Source organism: Dendrobates tinctorius, unplaced genomic scaffold (assembly GCF_039654945.1).
Source record: "Dendrobates tinctorius isolate UK_male_01 unplaced genomic scaffold, ASM3965494v1 ptg000102l, whole genome shotgun sequence".
In the NCBI taxonomy this organism is placed as follows: Eukaryota; Metazoa; Chordata; class Amphibia; order Anura; family Dendrobatidae; genus Dendrobates; species Dendrobates tinctorius.
In genome coordinates this window covers 3,557,002-3,579,537 of record NW_027361770.1, presented here as the reverse complement: position 1 = coordinate 3,579,537, position 22,536 = coordinate 3,557,002, and the positions used below count along the sequence as shown (strand labels likewise).

General features: G+C 43.3%; 1 protein-coding gene across 1 annotated transcript in view; it reads left to right on the top strand.

Annotated features, from left to right (window-relative positions):
- Positions 1-22,536, top strand: part of SLC6A19 (solute carrier family 6 member 19) — a 338,662-nt gene that overhangs the window by 258,130 nt on the left and 57,996 nt on the right. The window contains exon 10 of the mRNA XM_073587681.1: positions 2,820-2,979. Coding sequence (XP_073443782.1) covers positions 2,820-2,979 — 160 coding nt within the window. The remainder of the gene's footprint in view (positions 1-2,819; positions 2,980-22,536) is intronic.

The following is a 22,536-nucleotide window of genomic DNA, read 5'->3' as shown; positions in this document are numbered from 1 at the left end:
GTCAGAATTGTGAGAAACTCGGACGAGTCTCGCACATCAATACCCGGCACTGCCGCCGACACTCTGATCGGAGTATTCAGCTGCATGTATTTCTATGCAGCTGAACACTCCAATCCAAGTGCCGATGGCTGTGCTGGGTATTGACGTGCAAGACTCGTCCAAGTTTCTTGCAAGTCTAACCACAGCCTAAAGGTACTGTCACACTTAGCGATGTACCAGTGATCCCGACCAGCGATATGACGCGGTCATGATCGCTGGTACATCGCTAAGTGGTCGCTAGTGAGCTGCCACACAGGCAGATCTCACCAGCGACTTCGCTGGGGACGGGGGTCGCTACTTACCTGTCACACTAGGCGATCCTGACGTCCTCCCGCCCGGCTCCACGCTCGTCGCTCGTCTCTCCACAGGAAGCGCCGCAGGAAGCTGACGACGAGAAACAGTCCTGGACGTTCTCGCGCGATCAGCGATAACCAGCGGGGGAGCGGGTCGTATGTAAGTATCAGACACAGCGATGTCGCTAGCAATATCGCTATAACGTCAAGTTATAGCGATATTGCTAGCGATATTGCTTAGGACAGTACCTTAAGGCCTAAAGTTAAAGATGACACATTTCTTTTTTAATGTAAGCAAATATGTTAATTTTTTATGTTTTAAAAATTACAAAATAGGAAAATGGGCTGATGGAAAAGTTTTCACACACTGCATATTTAGTACCTAGTAACCTAGTAACAACCTCTTTTGAAAGTATCATAGCTTGTAATTGCTTTTTGTAGCCAACCAAGGAGTATTTCAATTCTTGTTTGAGGGATTTTCGCAGATCAGCGATTATTTTCTCATGCCAATTTGGTATGAAAGAACAATCACAGCATGCTGCAATTGGCAACAACACTTGGCTCACTCTCACCCATATAAGTCTATGGGTTCGTGTGAAACATCAGACTGCACTCGAATGTCATCCCAGTTCAGCCTGATATACACCGAGACAGACAAAGGAAGAGATGGAGAGATTACTTGCTCCACCTCCTTCGCAGCTCTGCTGTGATTCTCTGATGTGAGAAGATCGAAGCACAGTGCTCTGACACTCAGCTCACACTCACAGCAGAGCAGAAGCCGAGTGTCATTACCATATCGCATCCAATTATCTCTCACATCGGGTGTCAAACGCTACTGTGATTCCAGCCATACAAACCCACCCTGATAAACTTTGCTTTACTTGTCTTCCTGAACTACAGGCTGCCTCGGTCTCCATCGCTTAGCTGCAATTTTTCATTGCATGTGTCTATTCCATTCTTAGACACACAATGATAGCCCAACAAAACAACTTTAAAATGACACAAAAATAAAAAAGACATCAAATTCATAACTGTTTGCGTGGAATAATTTATCATATTGGTTATGTTCAAGCCGCATGATTTGTGGAGATTCAACCACTGGACCTCCACTGGTTTCCCATCCATTATTTGTACAGCATTGGGTACAAAGTGATTTTGTTCTGGTAAAAAAATAGCCATTGCCAATTCTAATTTTTCTGGCAGTTCCCAAAATCATACCCCAGCTGATTAAAAATTCCTTATCTATCCTAGCTACATGCAATTAAAAAGTTTTAATCAATTCTCGCCTGGTGGAAACAAATACACATATTATGCAGGTTATTCTTCCAAAACTATTACTGTACAATGATGCCACAAGCACAAAAATCTATGTATAAAAAGCTGAGTGTCTGTATGTGTGTGTATCAAGCCACGCCCACTACACATAGCACCGCCTACTCCATAGCCAATGGAAAGCGGCGGTGGGTTGGAAGGGGCTGGGACTGACCGAGGGGATTTCGGGTGACAATTGACAGAGGAATGGAGGATTTGATGCTCGGGTGGTGGAGGAGGACATTGCAGGAGCCGGGCATAATCGCCACACGGCGGGCCATGGAAAAGATGGCGGGAGCTACGAGGGAGGTGGCAGCAGCTGCGGACAGGAGGGGAGTGCAGATGACTTCTCCACGTCATCCCCCTTTCACCGAGTGCACTCCCCCATGTCCCCACATGACTACGCTGTCCTCAGCCTGTCACAGTCCTGTCATGGATGGTGGCGGAGGAGGACAGTGCAGAAGCCAGGTGCAGGTAATCACCGCATGGGGGGCTGTGGAGGGGGCAGAAGGAGCTATGAGGGTGGAAGCAGCAGCCGCGGTCAGGAGGGGAGGGGAGCACAGACCACTTATCCGTGTCCTCCCCCTCTCACCGAGTGCACTCCCCCATGTCCCCACATGACTACGCTGTCCTCAGCCTGTCACAGTCCTGTCATGGATGGTGGCGGAGGAGGACAGTGCAGAAGCCAGGTGCAGGTAATCACCGCATGGGGGGCTGTGGAGGGGGCAGAAGGAGCTATGAGGGTGGAAGCAGCAGCCGCGGACAGGAGGGGAGGGGAGCACAGACCACTTATCCGTGTCCTCCCCCTCTCACCGAGCGCACTCCCCCGTGTCCCCACATGACTTTGCTGCCCTCAGCCTGTCACAGCCCTGTCATGTCCAGTGCGCAAGCTGGGCGCACACTGCACAAGGGGGCTCACAATACACAAGGGCGTTTCACAATACAGAAGCGGTGCTCAGAATACACAGGGGGTCCTCACGCTGCAAGGAAAGGGGTGCTCACAATACACGGGGTCTCACATTGCACAGGGGGTCTATGCCCGGGCAACGCCAGGCTCTTCAGCTAGTTTTAGATAAAAATAAAGTTTAATTTAAGTTGAATTACTATAAATAGGAAATATTGATTGTATAATTTTCCCATATTTATATATATATATATATATTTTTTTTCTTTTAGGAACAATTTGTGCGGTTTCTTTTTTGATTGCACTTATATTTGTACTGCAGTCTGGGAACTACTGGCTGGCTTTATTTGATGGTTTTGCTGGATCCATACCATTGTTGATTATAGCTTTTTGTGAGATGTTTTCGGTAGTTTACATATATGGAGTAGACAGGTAAGTTTAATAAAGAATTCAGTGATACTAAAAGAACTGTAAAAGAAAAGTGCAAATAGGGTATTATCAAAATTAGGCAAGGCCGACAATATAAGTAAACATGGACTTATGCTCACCTGATGGAGTTGTGTGTAACACAACCACTATATGGTGTATTATTAGCTGCTGCAGCATTGACAAGGATTTAACGTGCCAAGATACTCAAAAATCAGGATTTGATCTGTGGTACTCAATTATCAGACAAGGATCCAACAACCAAGGATTATTAAAAGTGGTTTATTGTAAATATAATAGTGACAATAAACCATTTATAAAAATCCTTGACTGATATTTCAGCACCACAGTTTAAATCCACCTTTCTGGGTATCTTGCTACTAAAGAATTTAAACCTCTTCCTGGACTTAGTCAATTCAGAGCTTGAACCCCCAAAAAGTTTTTTTTTCTGCCAAACCCAAGGGACAAAGGGTCAAACAATCCTGAAGATCCTGAATAGGTAAAGTGGGTAGAAATTAATATTTATTAGAATAAATCTTGCTTATAAATTTGATTGTAGAATGTTTACGGCTGGAGCAGTCATCCCATGTGATGGGTTGAAGTGTAAATGTATTCATTTCTGAACTTGGTCATCAATAAATGGGAAAAAATTTTTTACAAATGAGCTGGGCCACTGGAAGTATACAATGGGAGGAATTTACCAAGTACTATGCACTAGTTTTATGTCATAAAAAATATTTTGGCACTTTTTTTGCACCATTTTATTTTTAGATTTTGCACCATTCTTCAAAAATGTGTGGGAAAGTGGAATGAATGAGACTGGTGAATTAATGTAAGCCAGGTTCATGAATTGCTCTGGGTTTTTTTTTTTTTAAAAGTCACACAAAAATGGTGTAATTCTTGCATCAGTAAGGAGTAGTGATGGCGAGCATTAAAATGCTTGGGTGCTCGTTGCTTGAGTCGAGGAAATTGGAATGCTCGGGTGCTCGACCCAAGCAACGAGCCCAATGTAAGTCTATGGGAAAACCAAGCATTTTTGCCGCTATCCCCTGGGGGTCCTTTTAGGGTCTAAAAACGTCTGAAATCGATGAGAACAGTGCTCACATGACAAGGGAACATCATGGGGAATACCCCTGGAAGGATTTGGGCCTCCCAGTTCACAGCTGAGAACAGTGTTGTCAGAGTTATACGTCACTTTTACAGGCACACAATAAAACATATAAAAACGAATCAAAAATGGATTTTCCTGGGAAATATGTTAAGGAACATCCATTCCAGGCTAATGATTTATATGTAAGGCAAAATAAATAACCCAAAGCAAAAATGTTCCTCCACCACTTGGGCTATGTTCACACATAGCATTTTTGATGCATTTTTCAACTTTAGCATTGCTTTCAACCAAGAGAAATGAATTTACTGGGAAATGTCTTTTAAACATTTTACAACATTATCTGGCCATGTGGTGTGTGACACATTATCAGACACATCCTGTTTCATTTATGAAAGAGGGACTCTGAAAGTCGCAAAGCCTATTTTTATAGTGCCAGCAATTGTCCCTCAGTATTCTTTGAGAGCCATCAGCTGGCTATGCTTTGTTGTTCCCATTATTAACCCCTTAGCGACAGAGCAAGTTTGCAGCTTTATGACCAGGCCAATTTTTACAATCCTGACCACTGTCCCTTTATGAGGTTATAACTCAGGAACGCTTTAATGGATCCCACTGATTCTGAGAATGTTTTTTCGTGACATATTGTACTTCATGTTAGTGATAAAATTTCTTTGATAAGTTTTGTGTTTATTTATGAAAAAAATGGAAATATGGCGAAAATTTTGAAAATTTTGCAATTTTAAAACTTTAAATTTTTATGCCCTTAAATCAGAGAGATGTGTCACACAAATTTCTTAATAAATAACATTTCTCTCATGTCTACTTTACATCAGCACAATTTTGGAAGCAACATTTTTTTTTGTTAGGAAGTTATAAGGGTTAAAAGTTGACCAGCGATTTCTCATTTTTACAACAAAATTTATAAAACCATTTTTTTTTTAGGGACCACATCATATTTAAAGTCATTTTGAGGGGTATACATGACAGAAAATACCCAAAAGTGGCACCATTCTAAAAACTAGACCCCTCAATGTGCTCAAAACCACATTCAAGAAGTTTATTAACCCTTTAAGTGCTTCACAGGAACTATAGCAATGTGGAAGGAAAAAATTAACATTCAACTTTTTTTTTGCAAAAAATTTACTTCAGAACCAATTTTTTTTATTTTCACAAGTGTTAAAAGAGAAAATCAACCACAAAATTTGTTGTACAATTTCTCCTGAATACGCCGATACCCCATATGTGGGGGTAAACCACTTTTTCAGCACACGGCAGAGCTCGTAAGGGATGGAGCGCCGTTTGACTTTTTCAACGCAGAATTGGCTGGAATTGAGATCGGATGCCATGTTGCGTTCGGAGAGCCCTTAATGTGCCTAAACAGTGGAAGACTCCAACAAGTGACCCCATTTTGGAAACTAGACCCATTAAGGAACTTATCTAGATGTGTGGTGAGCACTTTGAACCTTCAAGTGCTTCACAGAAGTTTATAACGTAGAGCCGTGAAAATAAAAAATCCATTTTTTTTCCACAAAAATGATCTTTTCGCCCTCAAATTTTTATTTTTACAAGGGTAACAGGAGAAATCATACCCCCACAGTTGTTGTGCGATTTGTCCTGAGTACGCCGATACCACAAATGTGGGGGGAACCACTGTTTGGGCGCATGAGAGAGCTCGGAAGGGAAGGAGTGCCATTTTGGAGTGCAGACGTTGATGGAATGGTCTGCGGGCATCATGTTGTGTTTGCAGAGCCCCTGATGGGCCTAAACAGTGGAAACCCCCCACAAGTGACCCTATTTTGGAAATTAGACCCCTAAGGAATTTATCTAGATGTGTGGTGAGCACTTTGAACCCCCAAGCGCTTCACAGAAGTTTATAAACGCAGAGCCGTGAAAATAAAAGTCTTTTTTATTTCCACAAAAGTGATTTCTTAGACCCCAATTTTTAAACCCCCAACGTTGGTAAATAGTGGAAACCCCTCAATTCTTGCTCCAACCCTAACCCCAACACACCCCTAACCCTAATCCCAACCCTAATCCCAACCCTAACCCTAATCCCAAACCTAATCCCTAATCCTAATTCTAACCCTAATCCTAGTTTGCCCTAACCCTAATTCTAACCCTAGTCCTAACCCGAGCCCTAACCCTAACCCAACCCTAACCCTAGCATCGTTTATCATAGTGATCAAAATAATGAATGGAATCTGCCAGCCGGAGCCAGCAGATTCCCGGCGGGCGCACTGCGCATGTGCCCGCCATTTTCAAGATGGCGGCGCCCATCGGAGGACGCCGGCAGGACGCGGGACCACGGAGAGGTACCGGGAGGGATCTGGGGGATTGGGGACCCTATTTCTCTCTCCTCTGATGTGCGATCACATCAGAGGAAAGAGAAATTTAATGCATAATCGTGGCTTTTTTTTTTTGCAGTCGCCGTTATAGGGTTAATAACGGCGATCGAGACCCCAGAGAAAATCCGATACTGGGGGGCGCTATCTACTTTCTCCACAGTGCCGTGAATTAACGGCGCTGTGGTTTTAGTACACGCAATTGCCGCCGTTAAAAGGCGTATCAGCGGTCGTTAAGGGGTTAAACAGTGGGTCTCTTATACTGTTATTGCGTATGCAGTGAGTGGCAGGGCTGCCCAAAATTTGGACACACCCCAAAAAACCCATTGAACAGATGTCCTGGATGGCCACATGAAACCAAAGTTCCTATTATTAGTCATTTGGTACTCCCATTAATATTTGCTCATAAAGTGAATGCAAGGCCTGCTCCAAATTTAGACGCACTCCAATTACCCATTTAACAGATGTCCTGGATGGCTACATGAAACCAAAGTTCCCATTATTCATTTGGTACTCCTGTGGGTTTTCTTTTCCATTGAATGCACAGCCTGCCCTGCACCAAAGTTACACACACCCCAATAAACCTTTGAACTGACATCCTGGATGTCCACATGAAATCAAAGTTCCCATTATTCCTTTGGTCTTCCCATACTGTTTGCCAATGCATTGAATCCAAGGCCTGTCCTGCACCAAAGTTACATGCACCCCAATAATCCTTTGAACCAAGGTACTGGATGTCCACATGAAACCAAAGTTCCCATTATTCATTTGGTACTCCTATACTGTTTTCTTATCCTTTGAATGTAAGGCCTGCCCTGCACCAAAGTTACATGCACACCAAAAAATCCTTTGAACCGAGGTACTGGATGTCCACATGAAACCAAATATCCCATTATTCATTTGGTCCTCCCATACTCTTTGCCTATGCATTGAATGCAAGGCCTGCCCTGCACCAAAGTTACATGCACCCCAATAATCCTTTGAACCGAGGTACTGGATGTCCACATGAAACCAAAGTTGCCATTATTCATTTGGTCCTCCCATACTGTTTGCCTATGCATTGAATGCAAAGCCTGCCCTACCCAAAGTTACACTCACCCCAATAACACTTTGAACCGACGTCTTGAATGGCCACATGAAAACAATGTTCCCATTACTAGTCATTTGGTATTCCCATAAAGTTTGCCCATGAAGTGAATGCAAGGCCTGCCCCAAATTTGCATGCACCCCAATCCCCCTTGGAATAAATGTGGACGATGACCTCCCAAAAATGTTTTCCCAGTTTAAAAGAGCGGGTCTCCTATACTTGTAATGCCCATGCAGTAAGTGTTTGGGCTGACAAACATTTCCCCCTTGGGGGTACACTTCAACATACTGTGTAAACATTTTTTGTGTGGGCATCATAAACACCCTTGAAAAAAATAACTTGGCTGTTGTATCACGGAACACGTTCACCCTGGTGATCTAGTGGTTGTGTCTGAAGAGACGTGGATGATGACCTCCTAAAAATGTTTTCCCAGTTTAAAGGAGCAGACCTTCTATATTTGTAATGCTCATACACTAAGTGTATGGGCTGCCAAATATTTCCCCGTGGGGGGTACACCTCAACATATTGTGCAAACATTTTTTTACTGGCATAAAAAAAAACCTTTTACACAATAACTTGGCTGTTGCATCACAGACCACGATCACCATAGTGATCTAGTGGTGGTGGCTGATGAGGATGAGAAGAAAGAGAAGGATAACAGCAAATGGGCAAAATCAGGAAGCGTATACCCATGTGTGGGTGTGAAGAGGTGCATGGGAATAGGCCTTCCAAAAAATGACAATGGATTTGAGGTTATATTTCGCTGTTATCATTCGGTGGTGTAGAGAAGTCTGGCCCAATCCAGCCCTTGTTCATTTTTATAAGAATCAGCCTGTCAGCATTTTCAGTTGACAGTCGGATTCACTTACCCGTTATAATTCCACCAGCGGCACTAAAAACCAGCTCTGACAAAACGGCAGGGCAGGCCAGGACCTCCAAGGCGTAGAGAGCCAGTTCATGCCACATGTCCAGCTTAGATACCCCATAATTAAAAGGCACAGAGGAATCACGACATACGTAGGTATGGTTAGCAAGGTACTCCCTCAGCATCTTCCAAAACTTTGCACTCCATGTGAGTACCTGGCGCCTCAGGGCCAGTGCGATGGGAGGGTCTGAGAAAACTCTCCCAGAACTTTGCCAGTGTTCCCTTCCACTGCTGGTTTGGAGTTGTGTCTCTCTCGCCTATGCTCCTTGGTTCTCCAACGAACTGTGACCTCTGTCGCCAGAGTTTTCAGATGGAATTTTTTTGTAATAATTCTGCAACAATGGCCTTCTGGTACTGCACCATTTTAGTATACCTTTTTGCCTCTGAGGAAGAGACTGAAAGTTCTCCTTGTAGCGTGGGTCTAGAAGTGTCATCAACCAGTAATGACTGTCACCCAAAATTTGGAGAATATGAAGGTCACGGGAAAGGCAGCGCAACATAAAGTCAGCCATGCGTGCCATACTGATAACAGGCAAGACTTCCGTGTCATCACCAAGAGGACGATTTGATCATGCTATCCTCCTTGTCCTCAGGCCATCCACGCTGAACAGACGGTATGATAGTTGTGCAGGTAGTACAGTCTATAGCACATGAAACCATCTCCTTTTCTTTCTCCTCCCCCTCTTCCTCATTGTCAACCAATCCATGTTGGGATGACATGAGGCTGGGCTGTGTAATCACCCTGTATGGTTCCTTGCTCCATCTCATCGTGCTCTGCCTGCAATGCATCCTCTTTCATTGTGAGTAGAGAGCTTTTCAGAATACAGAGAAGCAGGATGGTGAAGCTAATTATGGTGTCATCACCACTCAACATCTTGGTGGACTCCTCAAAGTTTTGTAGGATGGTACATATGTCTGACATCCATGTCCACTCCTGAGGTCTTATGTGTGGAGTCTGAACTGAATACCGATGGCCTTGTTGATGCTGATAGTCAACAACTGCCCTCATCTGCTCCTAAATCCTTCCCAACACATGCAGTGTAGAGTTCCAACGCTTGGGAACATCACACACCCGTCAGTGAGCCGGAAGCTGCAAACACTGCTGAAGCACGTCAAGGGCGGTGGACGCTGTAGCTGACTTTCTAAAATGGGCATACAGGCAGTGTACTTTCACAAGCAGATCCGGCAGCTCCGGGTAGCTTTTGAGAAACCGTTGAACAATGAGGTTAAGCACATGGGCCAGGCATGGTACGTGTGTGAGCTCGCCTCGCCTCAGAGCAGCCACCAGGTTCCGGCCATTGTCACACATGACCATGCCTGGCTGTAGGTTCAGCGGTGTCAGCCACAGATCTGCTTGCTCTTTCAGAGCTGTCCATAACTCTTAAGCATTGTGCGGTTTGTCATCTAAGCATATAAGCTTCAGCACAGTCTGTTACCGCTTGGCTGAGGCAGTGCTGCAGTGCGTCCAGCTTGTGACTGATGTGGTCATTTCGTAGATGGAGGCAGAAGAGGAGGAGGATGAGGATATTCAGGAGCTGTAGACTGTGGGGGCAACCCGGATTGATCTAGGGCTCGCAATCCTCGACTTCAGGAGGACATTTTCCATTGCAAGGTCCGACTATGTAGCAGCTTCCACTATGTTAACCCAATGTGCCGTCAGCGAGATATAGCATCCCTGCACACAAGCACTTGTCCACGTGTCCGTGGTTAGGTGGACTTTTCCAGTAACAGCATTGTTGATAGCACGGCTAATGGGACACGTGCTTGTGGGACGACACACCGGGAGAAATAATGCTGGCTTGGGACCAAGTACTTTGGGATGGTATCTGCCTTCAGGTTGTGGAAAGCTTCCGTCTCCACGAGCCTAAAAGGTAACATTTCGAGCACAAGCAGACGAGAAATGTGAGTTTAGTACTGTGGCCTGTGGGGCGTTGGCTGCTTATTTACCCTTGCATTCCAAGGACTGGGATATGTTCAACTGAACGCTGCATTGGGACAAGGACATGGACGTGCTTGATGATGGTGCTAATTGAGTGTGCAACGACAGGTGCAGGGCAGGAGGCATCTTTGCAGGTACCATAGACAGGGGATTGACTTCCACGCACGACAGCGGAAGAGGCAGTGGTATCATCTGCAGACAGTATTCCTGGACCCTGGGGTTCAGCCCACAAAGTCGGGTGCTTTGCTGCCATGAGCCTGATCATGCTGGTAGTTTTGGTACCCCTTCTAATGCGAGAATGGCAATTGGTGGAAATGGCTTGTTTGGGGTTATCGGCAGAGTCTTTAAAAAAACAACCTGTCTCGGGAAGACCAACAGTTGTACTGACAACTTCCGTCGTGTTGGTGTTACGAGGAATGGTTGCCCCCTTCTGTCTGGGGCCACCATACTGCTTCTTCCTGCCTGTTGGGGTGCTACACCTCCCTCTCCCTGTGTGCTGCTGTGCTCGCTCTGCATGTCCTCCTGTCAGGTTGGGTCAGTTATTATAGGATCCACCACCTCGTCTTTCACTTCCACACCCTGGTCCTCCTCCTGACTTTCTGGCAATTGTGTCTCATCATCGTCCACCTCTTGTGACACATTCCCACCGTCTCCTTCATGTGACCGTGGCTTCTCAAATATTTGGGCATCGCTACATGCGATCTCATCTTGCCCTGCTGCAAGTGGACCAGGTGAGAGGCCTGAATCTATAAATGGAGAAGTGAACAGCACTTCAGAATGTCCAAGTGTAGGATCAGTTGTCTCCGGGCACTCGGCATGGTGTGAGGAAGGATGATCAGGGTGAGGAATATGCTGTCTAGATTCACGACTACTCAGACTTGACCATGAGAAAGACAGGGTGGTGGTGGCCCATGGCCTCAGCCTCTGCATGCACCATCACCATCACGTCCACTTCCCTGTCCCTTGCCACATGCCTTGCCTATTTTCAATGGACTACAATATTTTCCATGTTCACTACAAATGGCTGAATTTGGAGTGAATTTATATGTGATCCGTGTGCGGGAAAACCACAGTTTAAAATTTCTGGCCTGTAGCTAACAATTTTTTTCAGCAAACTGATGTCAATAACTAGGCTAAGACACCAGAAAAACAGTTAAATCGAGACCTCAAATGCCACAATTTGTAGCCCACAGACAGATGAGGCGTGTGATGGAGTTACCACACTGCAAAATGTGTGGCGTGTATTTTACAGCAAAATAGTGTTAATTGAAGTAACACACAGCAAAAACAGTTGAACGGAGGCCTGAAATGCCACAATTTTTTAGCCCACAGATAGATGAGGCGTGTGACGGAGATACCACACTGTAAAGTATGTGGCCTGTAATTTTTTTTTTTTTTTTATAGCAAAATAGTGTTAATAATTGGAGTAATACACACAGCAAAAACAGTTGAATGGAGGCCTGAAATGACACAATTTGTAGCCCACAGAGAGATGAGGCGTGTGACGGAGATACTACACTGTAAAATATGTGGCCTGCATTTTTATTTTGTTACAGCAAAACAGTGTTAATAATTGAAGTAACACACAGCAAAAACAGTTGAATGGAGGTCTCAAATGCCACAATTTGTAGCCCACAAACAGATGAGGCGTCTGACGGAGATGGCCCACTTTCAAATATCTGGCCTGTATTTTTTTGGAAAGCAAAATTGTGTCAATAAGTAGGTTAAGACACAACAAAAACCATTCTATGGAGGCCTGAAATGGCACAATGATATGCGGTCCGTGTGGCGGACAAAACCCAGTGTAAAATATCTGTGCTGTAGCTAAATATTTTTTTGCCCGGTAGCTAAATATTTTTTTGGCAGCAAAACGGTGTCAAGAAATTGTATAAGACACTCCCAACAAATTTTACAGTACCACAAAATTAGCAGAATTTTATGTCACCACTGGGACGGCCAAACCTGTTTAAAATAGCTGGATTTTCACGTTGTACTATGAAAGGGATCTGGCTGTATTCTGCAGTCCCAACAAGCAAATGTAGGAAAAAAAATGTGGGCTCTGGATTGCCTTGGACTTAAATAAACAGGATTAAGTTGCAAAAAAATTATTCCTGGCCAATGATACATGGGGCTATGTATATACGGTCAATATATGTAATAGACAGCAGACAGTAATGGAATGGACCCTCTTGGTGTATGCAATGAAGTATGCCACATACAATGCCTGCCTGCTACTGATATCGATATACCCACATACACTCCCTGCCTACCTAGCACTGCAATCTATATACCCCATAATTAGTCCTTAGGACTGTTGGTTTAGGTGAATATGTGAATTCAACAATGGCACACCCACACTAACTAATAAAATCACAAATCTCTCCCTATCTCAGCAGAAACTCTCCATAGTCTGAGTTCTGAGTCTGGAACGGACTGCGCCAAGCAGGGCGGCACCAGGTCTGATATAGATCTGATGATGCTGTGCGGCCAGCCAATCACTGTAATGCCACAACCAACATGGCTGCGGCATTACAGTGCATGGCAGACAATCCCTGCATGTTGATTGGCGCGTTAAAGTGCGCAAAACATGCAGGGCATACACCCAAGCTCCTGCCTAATAATCCCGGAAATGCTCGGCGCTCGCCGAGCACCGCGAGTACAGTGATGCTCGGGCGAGTAACGAGCATTACCGAGTATGCTCGCTCATCACTATTAAGGAGGTATGTTAAAAATTTAGGAAACATTTCTAAACAAGAGTGTTATATTTCTAGGGTTGTCTGAACAAAAAGAGAAAAATTCCACATAGGGTTTGGAAAAGTAGAAAATGAATTAAGTAATGCCTACTGGCGTGCCCCATGATTCAGCATAGGCTGCTACATGGTCTGTGCTGACACAAGGAGAGGAGATGTTACTACTCCACAACCAGAAATGCTCAGGTCTGTAAATGACTGTGGTGCAATACATAACCAGAAAAACATCTGATAATGATACTGTCTACAGAAGTCCTAATTATGGTGGAGAGGTGATGTCTCCTTTTCTTTTGTCAACACAGACATCTGAGCTACCTGTGTTGTATCCATGTGGGTGTTGGTAGGTAAGTATCACTTCATTTGCTATTTTGGTACAGCTCCAAGCTTCTATGATATACAATTAAAATAAATCTATCAGTAGGAAAACAACCCTTCTAAGCTGTGTATATTGTTATGTAGGACATAGAAAGCTGAATAAAATGATACATTGATGTGTGCAATCTGGTGTCTTATTCCAAAGAAATCCATGTTTTTTACTATGTAAATTAACTGCTAAGATCTATGGATCAGACACAGATGTTCCTGGGAACCTACTTCCCTAACTTATTTTAAATTAAACAGAGTGCTACCTGTGTGAGACATGTAATGACTGACAGTCTGCTCTCCTAATCCCCTTTCATTAAAAAAGCTCTAAAAGCAGATATAAAGGTATCATTGTATTCAACTTTCTATGACTTGCATGCCTTATAGATGGCTTAGAAGAGTTGACTTTTGCTGATAGATTCACTTTAAGTTTATTGCTACTTCTGCTTTCAATGCTTTTAGATCACTGAGCTGATTCCATCCACTTTAAATAATATTGTACCATCAAAATTTACTCTAAATAATATCTAATTCAGTGTATCAAGAGTATGATACTCCATTCGTTTTTCACTTCACAAATCATAAAGCTTTCAGTCTTTTTATATTTCTCTGCTTTGGCGAGTAATTTGTTTCCATAGGGAGCACATGTAATTTATAGCGAATGTGATCGATGATACTCAGTTATCACTGGAGTATCACGATGCTAGGATATGCTCGTTACTCGGCGAGTAATGGGTGGTGCTCGATGTAAAACTCGAATCCCCACCCCGCAGATTTCAATAGCAGGATAGGAAGTATATCTGCACTCTCTGAATTAAACAAAATAAAGAGATTTCAGAGTCAGAAAAATACCTGCGGAAGCGACATTTAAACGCGAAATGCATTTTGGGGTATGTGGCCAAGGTCAAGGCAGGACGGACTATTAAAATGGGTAACTATTGCCGATGTTATTAATATTATCCTTGCTAAATATAAGGTGCGACGGATGAGTTTGGAGACTATATTGTTTTGAGTGTATGTTGTCTTGGCTATCATATTTCCAATGTTAATGTGGAATACTGATATATATAAGCATTTGACACTATTTTTTACTAAGCCCTTGTAAATCGATTATATATCCTCTCTTCCTCCTGTTTGCACTTCATTATAAATCCTGACTTTTTCTTCGGCCCTTTTTTTACACCTATGGATTTAATAATCTTCTTCTAATTAAAACCCATGAATGACATTTTTTGGCATTTATTATCATTATTATTTTTGTATTGATTTGAATTGCTGTATATTTGTTTGAAATAATAAATTTTTATATTGTTATTGGCATTTTTCTGACTTGTCTTTCTCCTTGTTTTGTATAATTTGGCAAGTCGCCATTCACAAGGGTACATGGTAATATATTTCTTGCATTTATATATAGCTCTCCGGATTAAGTCACACATATAGATAAATGAACTGTAGGTTTAATGTCAATGCATTTCAGAGTCAACTGACTCCATCTTCAGGACAACCATACATTTTTGGTGCCTGTGCCAGTAGGCATGCTCAGATTGTCTGTGAGTCACTGTAATGACTTAGCCATCTTGGTTGTGGCATTACTGTGATTTGCTTGCCGTCTGACTTCATTAGGTGTCAAAAAGGACAGGCGCCGCCCGACTCGGCACACTGACGCGATTGCACAGCTCTGTGACACTTCCTATTGGAGGGAGAGACTGATTGTCTAGGCCTCTGTTTGCACAGTATAACGAATCAGAGGCCTGTAGTGTTGTTACTGATGCTGAAGCTGAGTCATCATACTAACGTTTGTATCACATACAATCTGCATTTAGTCTAGGGAAGGAGAGAGAGTTGTAGGAGCAGGAAGAGTGACAGAATCCAATCTGTAGACAGGGATTAGGCTTGTGAAGTCCGTTTGCAAATATATAGCTGCAGTTTTTTTTGTGGGGGCTGCAAAATGTAATATATTTTTTGTGTTATATAACACACCCAAAAATCATTGAAACATTTTCCTGGGCTACATTTCTCAGCACACTATTCTGTAGTGTGGTGTAAATTTTTGTGATATCTAAAACTGAGAAAAAGTTTTTAAAAATTTTGTCGACTTCCATTTCTCAGACGTGCGGTGTTACGTGGACTGTGAACATTTCTGTGATCTATAAAGCCAGATTCTCACAATCCGGACCTAGCAGCGTTCCCTGTGTCCAAACCACTGCCATCTATTGAACGTAGGTAAACATGTGTTCACTGAACAAATGCGGATTTACCTCATTCATTCCATTTCTATTGATGTAATGTCTCTTGTGGAGACTAGTGTCTCTGCAAGAGAAACTGACATGCTGCGGTCTGAAAAGATGTGTCGCATGTCACTCTTGACGAGTGAACCGCAGGCATCTGTGGATGCATAGACGACATGAGATTTCTTGAAATCCCATCCACTATGCTGTCACAGCTGGCCGCTACAGGTTTGACACTGCATAAATATGCATCAGTCACTTCCAAATCCTTGTCCCAGCTCAGCTTTCAGCTGTCCCTACCCCAAGCCTTGCAACAACAAAAAAAAGTTCCCAGTCACCTACCTACAAGCCCAAATGCTAAACGGGCTCTTTTGCAGGCTGCAGTATAAATGTTGCCATTTAGGCTGGTAGACTTGTAGGGTTTTCGCTGACTCATAGCGGCAGTCGTCGCTCGATACTTGGTTCCCAACCGCTACTTTTTCTCAGTGTCTCATCCCCGCCTTGAACCAGCATGGGCCCTTACCAGCGCATTTGCTGCCATTGTCCACTTAATGACTGACATGTGGACAATTCTTGTGGCCAGGGATGCTACAATTCCCTGATGGCACACTGAGTAAACATTGTGGAGGTTGTGGTCGAGTCACACCCTGGCATGGCGCATGCGAGGCATGGCGCAACACAGAGGATTGCTGGCCCTATTTCTATCAGGGCTTCAACCACCTCCTACAGCAGTTCCTGCACCCCCTCCTGCTCCTTCTCATCCTCCATTTCCGATGTGCTATCCCAGAGCACGTCATCCACATCAGCTAGGATCTGGAAGCTCTCCAGCTCTGCCTCAGGGAAGCGGCAACAGGCTCTGCTGAAACTAATTTGTCTGGGAGACAAAACTGCACACTGTGAAAGAGTTACTTAATGAAATAACAGACCAGACAGATCTGTGGTTTTGCCGCTGAAGCTTCAACCAGGCATGGTCATGTGTGATAAAGGGCGTAACTTAGTGGCAGCTGTGAAACTTGGCAAGCTCACACATGTACCAGGTTTGGCACGTGCTCAACCTGGTAGTTCAGTGGTTTCTGAAAACTTACCCAGATTTGCCAGCGTGTCCGATCAAGGTATGCCGCATCAGCGTCCATTTCCGCAAGTCGACTACTGCTGCCGCCGCTCTGGCAGTGATATGACAGCGCATGCAAATTCCTGCTTATCGACTGGTGTGCGATGTCATCACATGCTTGATCTTCACAATGCACATGCTGTCAAGGCTTTGTGAGTAGAAGGGGCCAGTGGTTGAGTACCAGCCCCAACATACCCGTCGGTGTTCTGGTCAGCCTCTGCATATAGCAACTGAAGAATGAGTATGGATGTCTGAAATTTATTTGGTTCTCCAAGACTTTGAGAATTCCACAAAGATGGTGAGCAGCGATGAAACCATAGTCATCATAACGCTCCTGCTTCTGTGCCTACTTAAACATTCATTGCTCACAATTAAACATGAAGCTTGCATGTGGACCAGGTGGGGATAAGGAAAGACATAACACAGAGACATTGTAGTCAGCCTAGTCTCATTTCATCTGCTCAGCATGGATTGGGTTACAATGAGAAGGTGGATGATGTCCCCTTGTAGATTGTGAGCCCTCACGGGCAGGGTCCTCTCTCAACCTGTAGCAGTTGTGACTTATATTGTTTAAGATTACTGAACTTGTATGTATTATGTATACCCCTTCTCACATGTAAAGCGCCATGGAATAAATGGAGCTATATTAATAAATAATAATAATAATAATGTTGCGGAGAATAAAGAAGAGGAACAGGAGCTGGTGGCTAGCGCAACAGAGGCTAGTAGCCACACAACCTTAGTCCCGTCTCTCCTACTTGGATGGGCTGAGGATGGGAATGAGGAGGACGAGAGGGAGGAGGAGATGGATAGTCGTCATCATGGTGGAGACAGGGAAGTGTTGGCTGTATGGAGCTTTGCACATATGGCCCACTTTAGTTACTGCTGCCTTTCCCATGAACCTTGCATTACATTCATCTTGGCAAAAAAAAGTACTGGTTGTTCGCCGTGCTAGAGCCACGCTATAAAGGAGAACTTTGCATCTCTTATTCCTAAGGTGTAGAGGTCTTCTAAAATGATGCTATACCAGAAAGCCATTGTGGAAAATATGTTGAAAAAAATTCCCATCAGACAATTCTAATGGCAGGGGGCAAATTTCCTTGTTCAAAAAAGGAAGAGAGGTCAGGGAGACACACAGCAGAGGCAGGGATACACTGTCAAAGGTGTGGGCCAATTTCATGAAACCAGTCCAGGGCCTGATGACTGGGTATTTTTGAAAAGGAGGGAAAAGTTTTCAAAGATGGTCAAGCAATGGCCTCGGTGAGATCAACGCTATCACAGTTAGAAAAAGTCTCATGGTGCCTCACTGATGTTAGAGGTCACAGCAGTTCAGGTGCCCTGCTGGGAACGCAACCTCAATGACCGGCAAAAACCTCAATGATGCCACTGCTAGTCACTGGTGTTGCACAGGGGAGCAGGAGACAGTGATGTGAGCTGTCTTCACTTTAGCACCCAGCGCCAGGGAACAGCACTCATACCCAGGCGCGGATACGTGTCACACTGATGACATCCATGAGCGGATGTCCCACATGTGTGGGACGTTTTGAAAGAGCTCTGTCATTTACCAAACTTTGGCTGACTTTTGGCAATTTGTAGGAAAAAAGCTTAGGAATCCGAATACTTATCTGAAAAGTGCAAAATTATTGCCTAATTTTAGATTGGCGAACATTTTACAAACAAGTTTGCTCAGGTCTAGTCACAACCTGGCTTCTCCTAACGTCTCCATGGAGCCAGGTGACCAGTGGGTCCCAATCCTGGCTTCCCCAAATACACCCATCAGGTCAATGATGGTCAATCGAGCAGATCTGTATTCTTTTAGCTGGGAAAAGTAGTCTTCTAAGAAGGCATCCTGTAGAAAGTCAAATCTGTGTCTCTTGTGATGGAACCATGATGTCCTGGCTGCTGTTCCGTAGAGTATTCCTTGCTGTGGTTTTGTAAAGAGTTTCTCATTTACTCAGAAGGATAGAAAATCCTTTTTAAAAAACACACTTTTGTGGTTCAGGTCATCATCCACAGGTCAGGGGGAAGGTGGGATGAGTTTATCTCATAGTTTGAGTATTTAATCATATTGCATAGTTCATCCTTCTCTACTTTGTAGGTCAACAAACTAGCTACCCTGGACAATGTGTAATCAACGTACTTGTGACACTAGTCACAACCCACAGCTAGGTCGTGAATAAGTGCTGTCAGACATTCCGGGGTGAATACCAAAAGATCAAGTAGTAAAACAAGGGAAAATACAAAGTCGCAAGTCAGGTCACATGCCAGGGTCAGAATGCCAGAGAAACAGCGGATAATCAAAGGGGCAATAACAAATGGGTAGTCTGAACATGGTCCAAAGGTCAGCAACGGAATATCAGACTCAAAGGGGCAATGACAAATGGGTAGTCTGAACACGGTCCAAAGGTCAGCAACAGAATATCAGATGCAAAGGGGCAATGACAAACAGGTAGTCTGATCATGGTCCAAGGGTCAGCAGCAGAAGAAGATCAGAGTTTACAAGCACAGGGTACAGGCGAATACACCAGAGAGCACCAGCTTAGAACAAGCTTTTGACTGGCAATGATCTGGGCCAGACAGCTCACCTAAATAACAGCTAAATTACGAAGAATATGGAGCACCTGTGGAAGTTTCTGCACCTTCCAGTCAGATAGGTCAGCTAAGCTGTCAATCAAAGCATCGACAGCTCAGCACGGCCCAGCACAGGATAAGATGCCAGAGCCATCCATCACAGAGTCCCAGACACTCTGAACGAGGAATCATGAAAATATTAAAAAACCATCTATTGTTCAATTACCTTGCCTTCCTGTCATCCAAGATAACACAATATGCTACAACAAACATCAATTCATAAGTCAACATTAAAGGTTCATATGAACAATAGACTGATTTTCTTGATCAACCAAAGAAAGACACAAATACAAAAGTCAAAATAAATATAATAATATATGTCTCTGTATATCCCACATCATTCTGTCAGAGGCACCGGACTATTACTCCTAATATCCCACATCATCCCATCAGCCAGAGCTACCGGACTACTACCCCTAATATCCCTCATCTTCCCGTCAGCCAGAGGCATCGGACTAGTATCACAGAGATATGGCACACATAAACTTAATAAATAACATTTCCCACATATTTACTAAACATCAGCACAATTTGGGAACCAAAACTTTTTTTTGTAAGGAAGTTATAAGGGTTAAAAGTTGACCAGTGATTTCTCATTTTTACAACACCATTTTATTTTTAGGGACCACATCACATTTGAAGTCACTTTGAGGGGTTTATATGATAGAAAATACCCAAACGTGACACCATTCTAAAAATTGCACCCCTCAAGGTGCTCAAAACCACATTCAAGAAGTTTATTAACCATTCAGGTGCTTCACAGGAATTTTTTGAATGTTTTAAAAAAGGAACATTTAACTAATTTTCACAAAAAAATTACTTCAGGTTCAATTTTTTTTATTCTACCAAGGGTAACAGGAGAAATTTGACAGCAAAAGTCATTGTGCAATTTGTCCTGAGTATGCTGATACCTGATATGTGGGGGGAACCACTGTTTTGGTGCATGGCAGAGCTCAGAAGGGAAGAAGCGACGTTTGGCTGGAATTCAGATCAGACACCATGTCATGTTTGGAGAGCCCCTGATGTGCCTAAACAATGGAAATACCCCACAAGTGACCCCATTTTGGAAACTAGACCCCCCAAGGAACTTATCTAGATATATGGTGAGAACTTTGAACCCCCAAGGGCTTCACAGAAGTTTGTAACATACAGCCGTACAATTAAAACATATTTTTTCCACAAAAATGATCTTTTCACCCCCAATTGTTATTTTCCCAAGGGTAACAGGACCCCAAAAGTTATTGTGCAATTTGTTCTGAGTACGCTGATACCACATATGTGGGGGTAAACAACTATTTGGGCGCATGGCAGCGCTCGGAAGGGAAGCAGTTTGACTTTTTTGGCTGGAATTGAGATCGGACGCCATGTTGCGTTTGGAAAGCTCCTGATGTACCTAAACAGTGGAAAACCCCCACAAATTACACCATTTTGGAAACTAGACCCCCCAAGAGCTTCACAGAAGTTTATAACGCCTGGGCGTGAAAATAAAAATAACATATTTTTTCCACAAGCATGATCTTTTAGCCCCAATTTTTTTTTATTTTCCCAAGGGTAACAGGAGAATTTGGACCCCAAAAGTTGTTGTCCAATTTGTCCTGAGTACACTGATATCCCATATGTGGGAGAAAACTACTGTATGGCCACACGTCGGGGCTAGAAAGGGAAGTAGTGACGTTTTGGAATGCAGACTTTGATGGAATGGTCTGCGGATATCATGTCACGTTTCGAGAGCCCCTGATGTGCCTAAACTGTGGAAACTTCCCACAAGCGACCCCATTTTGGAAATTAGACCCCCCCAAGGAACTTATCTAGATGTGTGGTGAGCACTTTGAACCCCCAAGTGCTTCACAGAAGTTTATAACGTAGAGCCATAAAAATAAAAAAATCATACTTTTTCCACAAAAATGATATTTTTGCCCCCAATTTTTTATTTTCCCAAGGGTAACAGGAGAAACTGGACCCAAAAGTTGTTGTGCAATTTGTCCTGAGTAGGCTGATACACCATATGTGGGAGTAAACCACTGTTTGGGCGCATGGCAGAGCTTGGAAGGGAAGGAGCACTGTTTGAATTTTTCAATGCAGAACTGGCTGGAATTGAGATCAGACGCCATGTTGCATTTGGAGAGCACCTGATGTGACTAAACAGTGGAAACCCCCTAATTCTAACTCCACCCCTAACCCTAATCTTAGCCCTAACTCTAGCCCTAACCCTAACCCTAGCGCTTACTGTAACCCTATTGGGAAAATGGAAATAAATACATAAAGGGGGGTTTGATTTACTATTTATAGCGGGTTTTTATGTTTGGCATCTGTCATACGCTAAAAGACGCTTTTTATTGTAAAAATAGTTTTTGCATCACCACATTTTGAGAGCTATAATTTTTTCATATTTTGACCCACCGAGTCATGTATGGTCTTATTTTTTGCAGGACAAGTTGAAGTTTTTATTGGTACCATTTTCGGGCACGTGACTATTTTTTGGTCGCTTTTTATTCCGATTTTTGGGACGCAGAATGAAAAAAAACAGCATTTCATGAATTTCTTTTGGGGGGTGCGTTTACACTGTTCCACTTGTGGTAAAATTGATAATGCGGTTTTATTCTTCAGTACAATTACAGCGATACCTCACTTATGACTTTTTTATATTTTGGCGCTTTTATGCAATGAAAACAATTTTATATAAAAAATAATTGTTTTTGCATCGCTTTATTCTGCGAGGTATAACTTTATTTTTTTGCTGTTGATGCAGTATGGCAGCTCATTTTTTGCGGGACAAGATGACGTTTTCAGTGGTACCATGGTTATTTATAACCGTCTTTTTGATCGCGTGTTATTGCACTTTTTTTTTCGGCGGTATGATGATAAAGCATTGTATTTTGCTTTGTTTTTTATTTTTATTCTTAAAGGGGTTCACTAAAGGGGTTAAATAGTGGGACAGTTTTATAGGGCGTGTCATTATGGATGCGGCAATACTAAGTATGTGTACTTTCATTGTTTTGTTTTTATTTCCAAAAAATGAATTTATTAGGGAATATTTTTTTTTAATTAGTGATATTTTATAAATTATTCTTACGCGTAT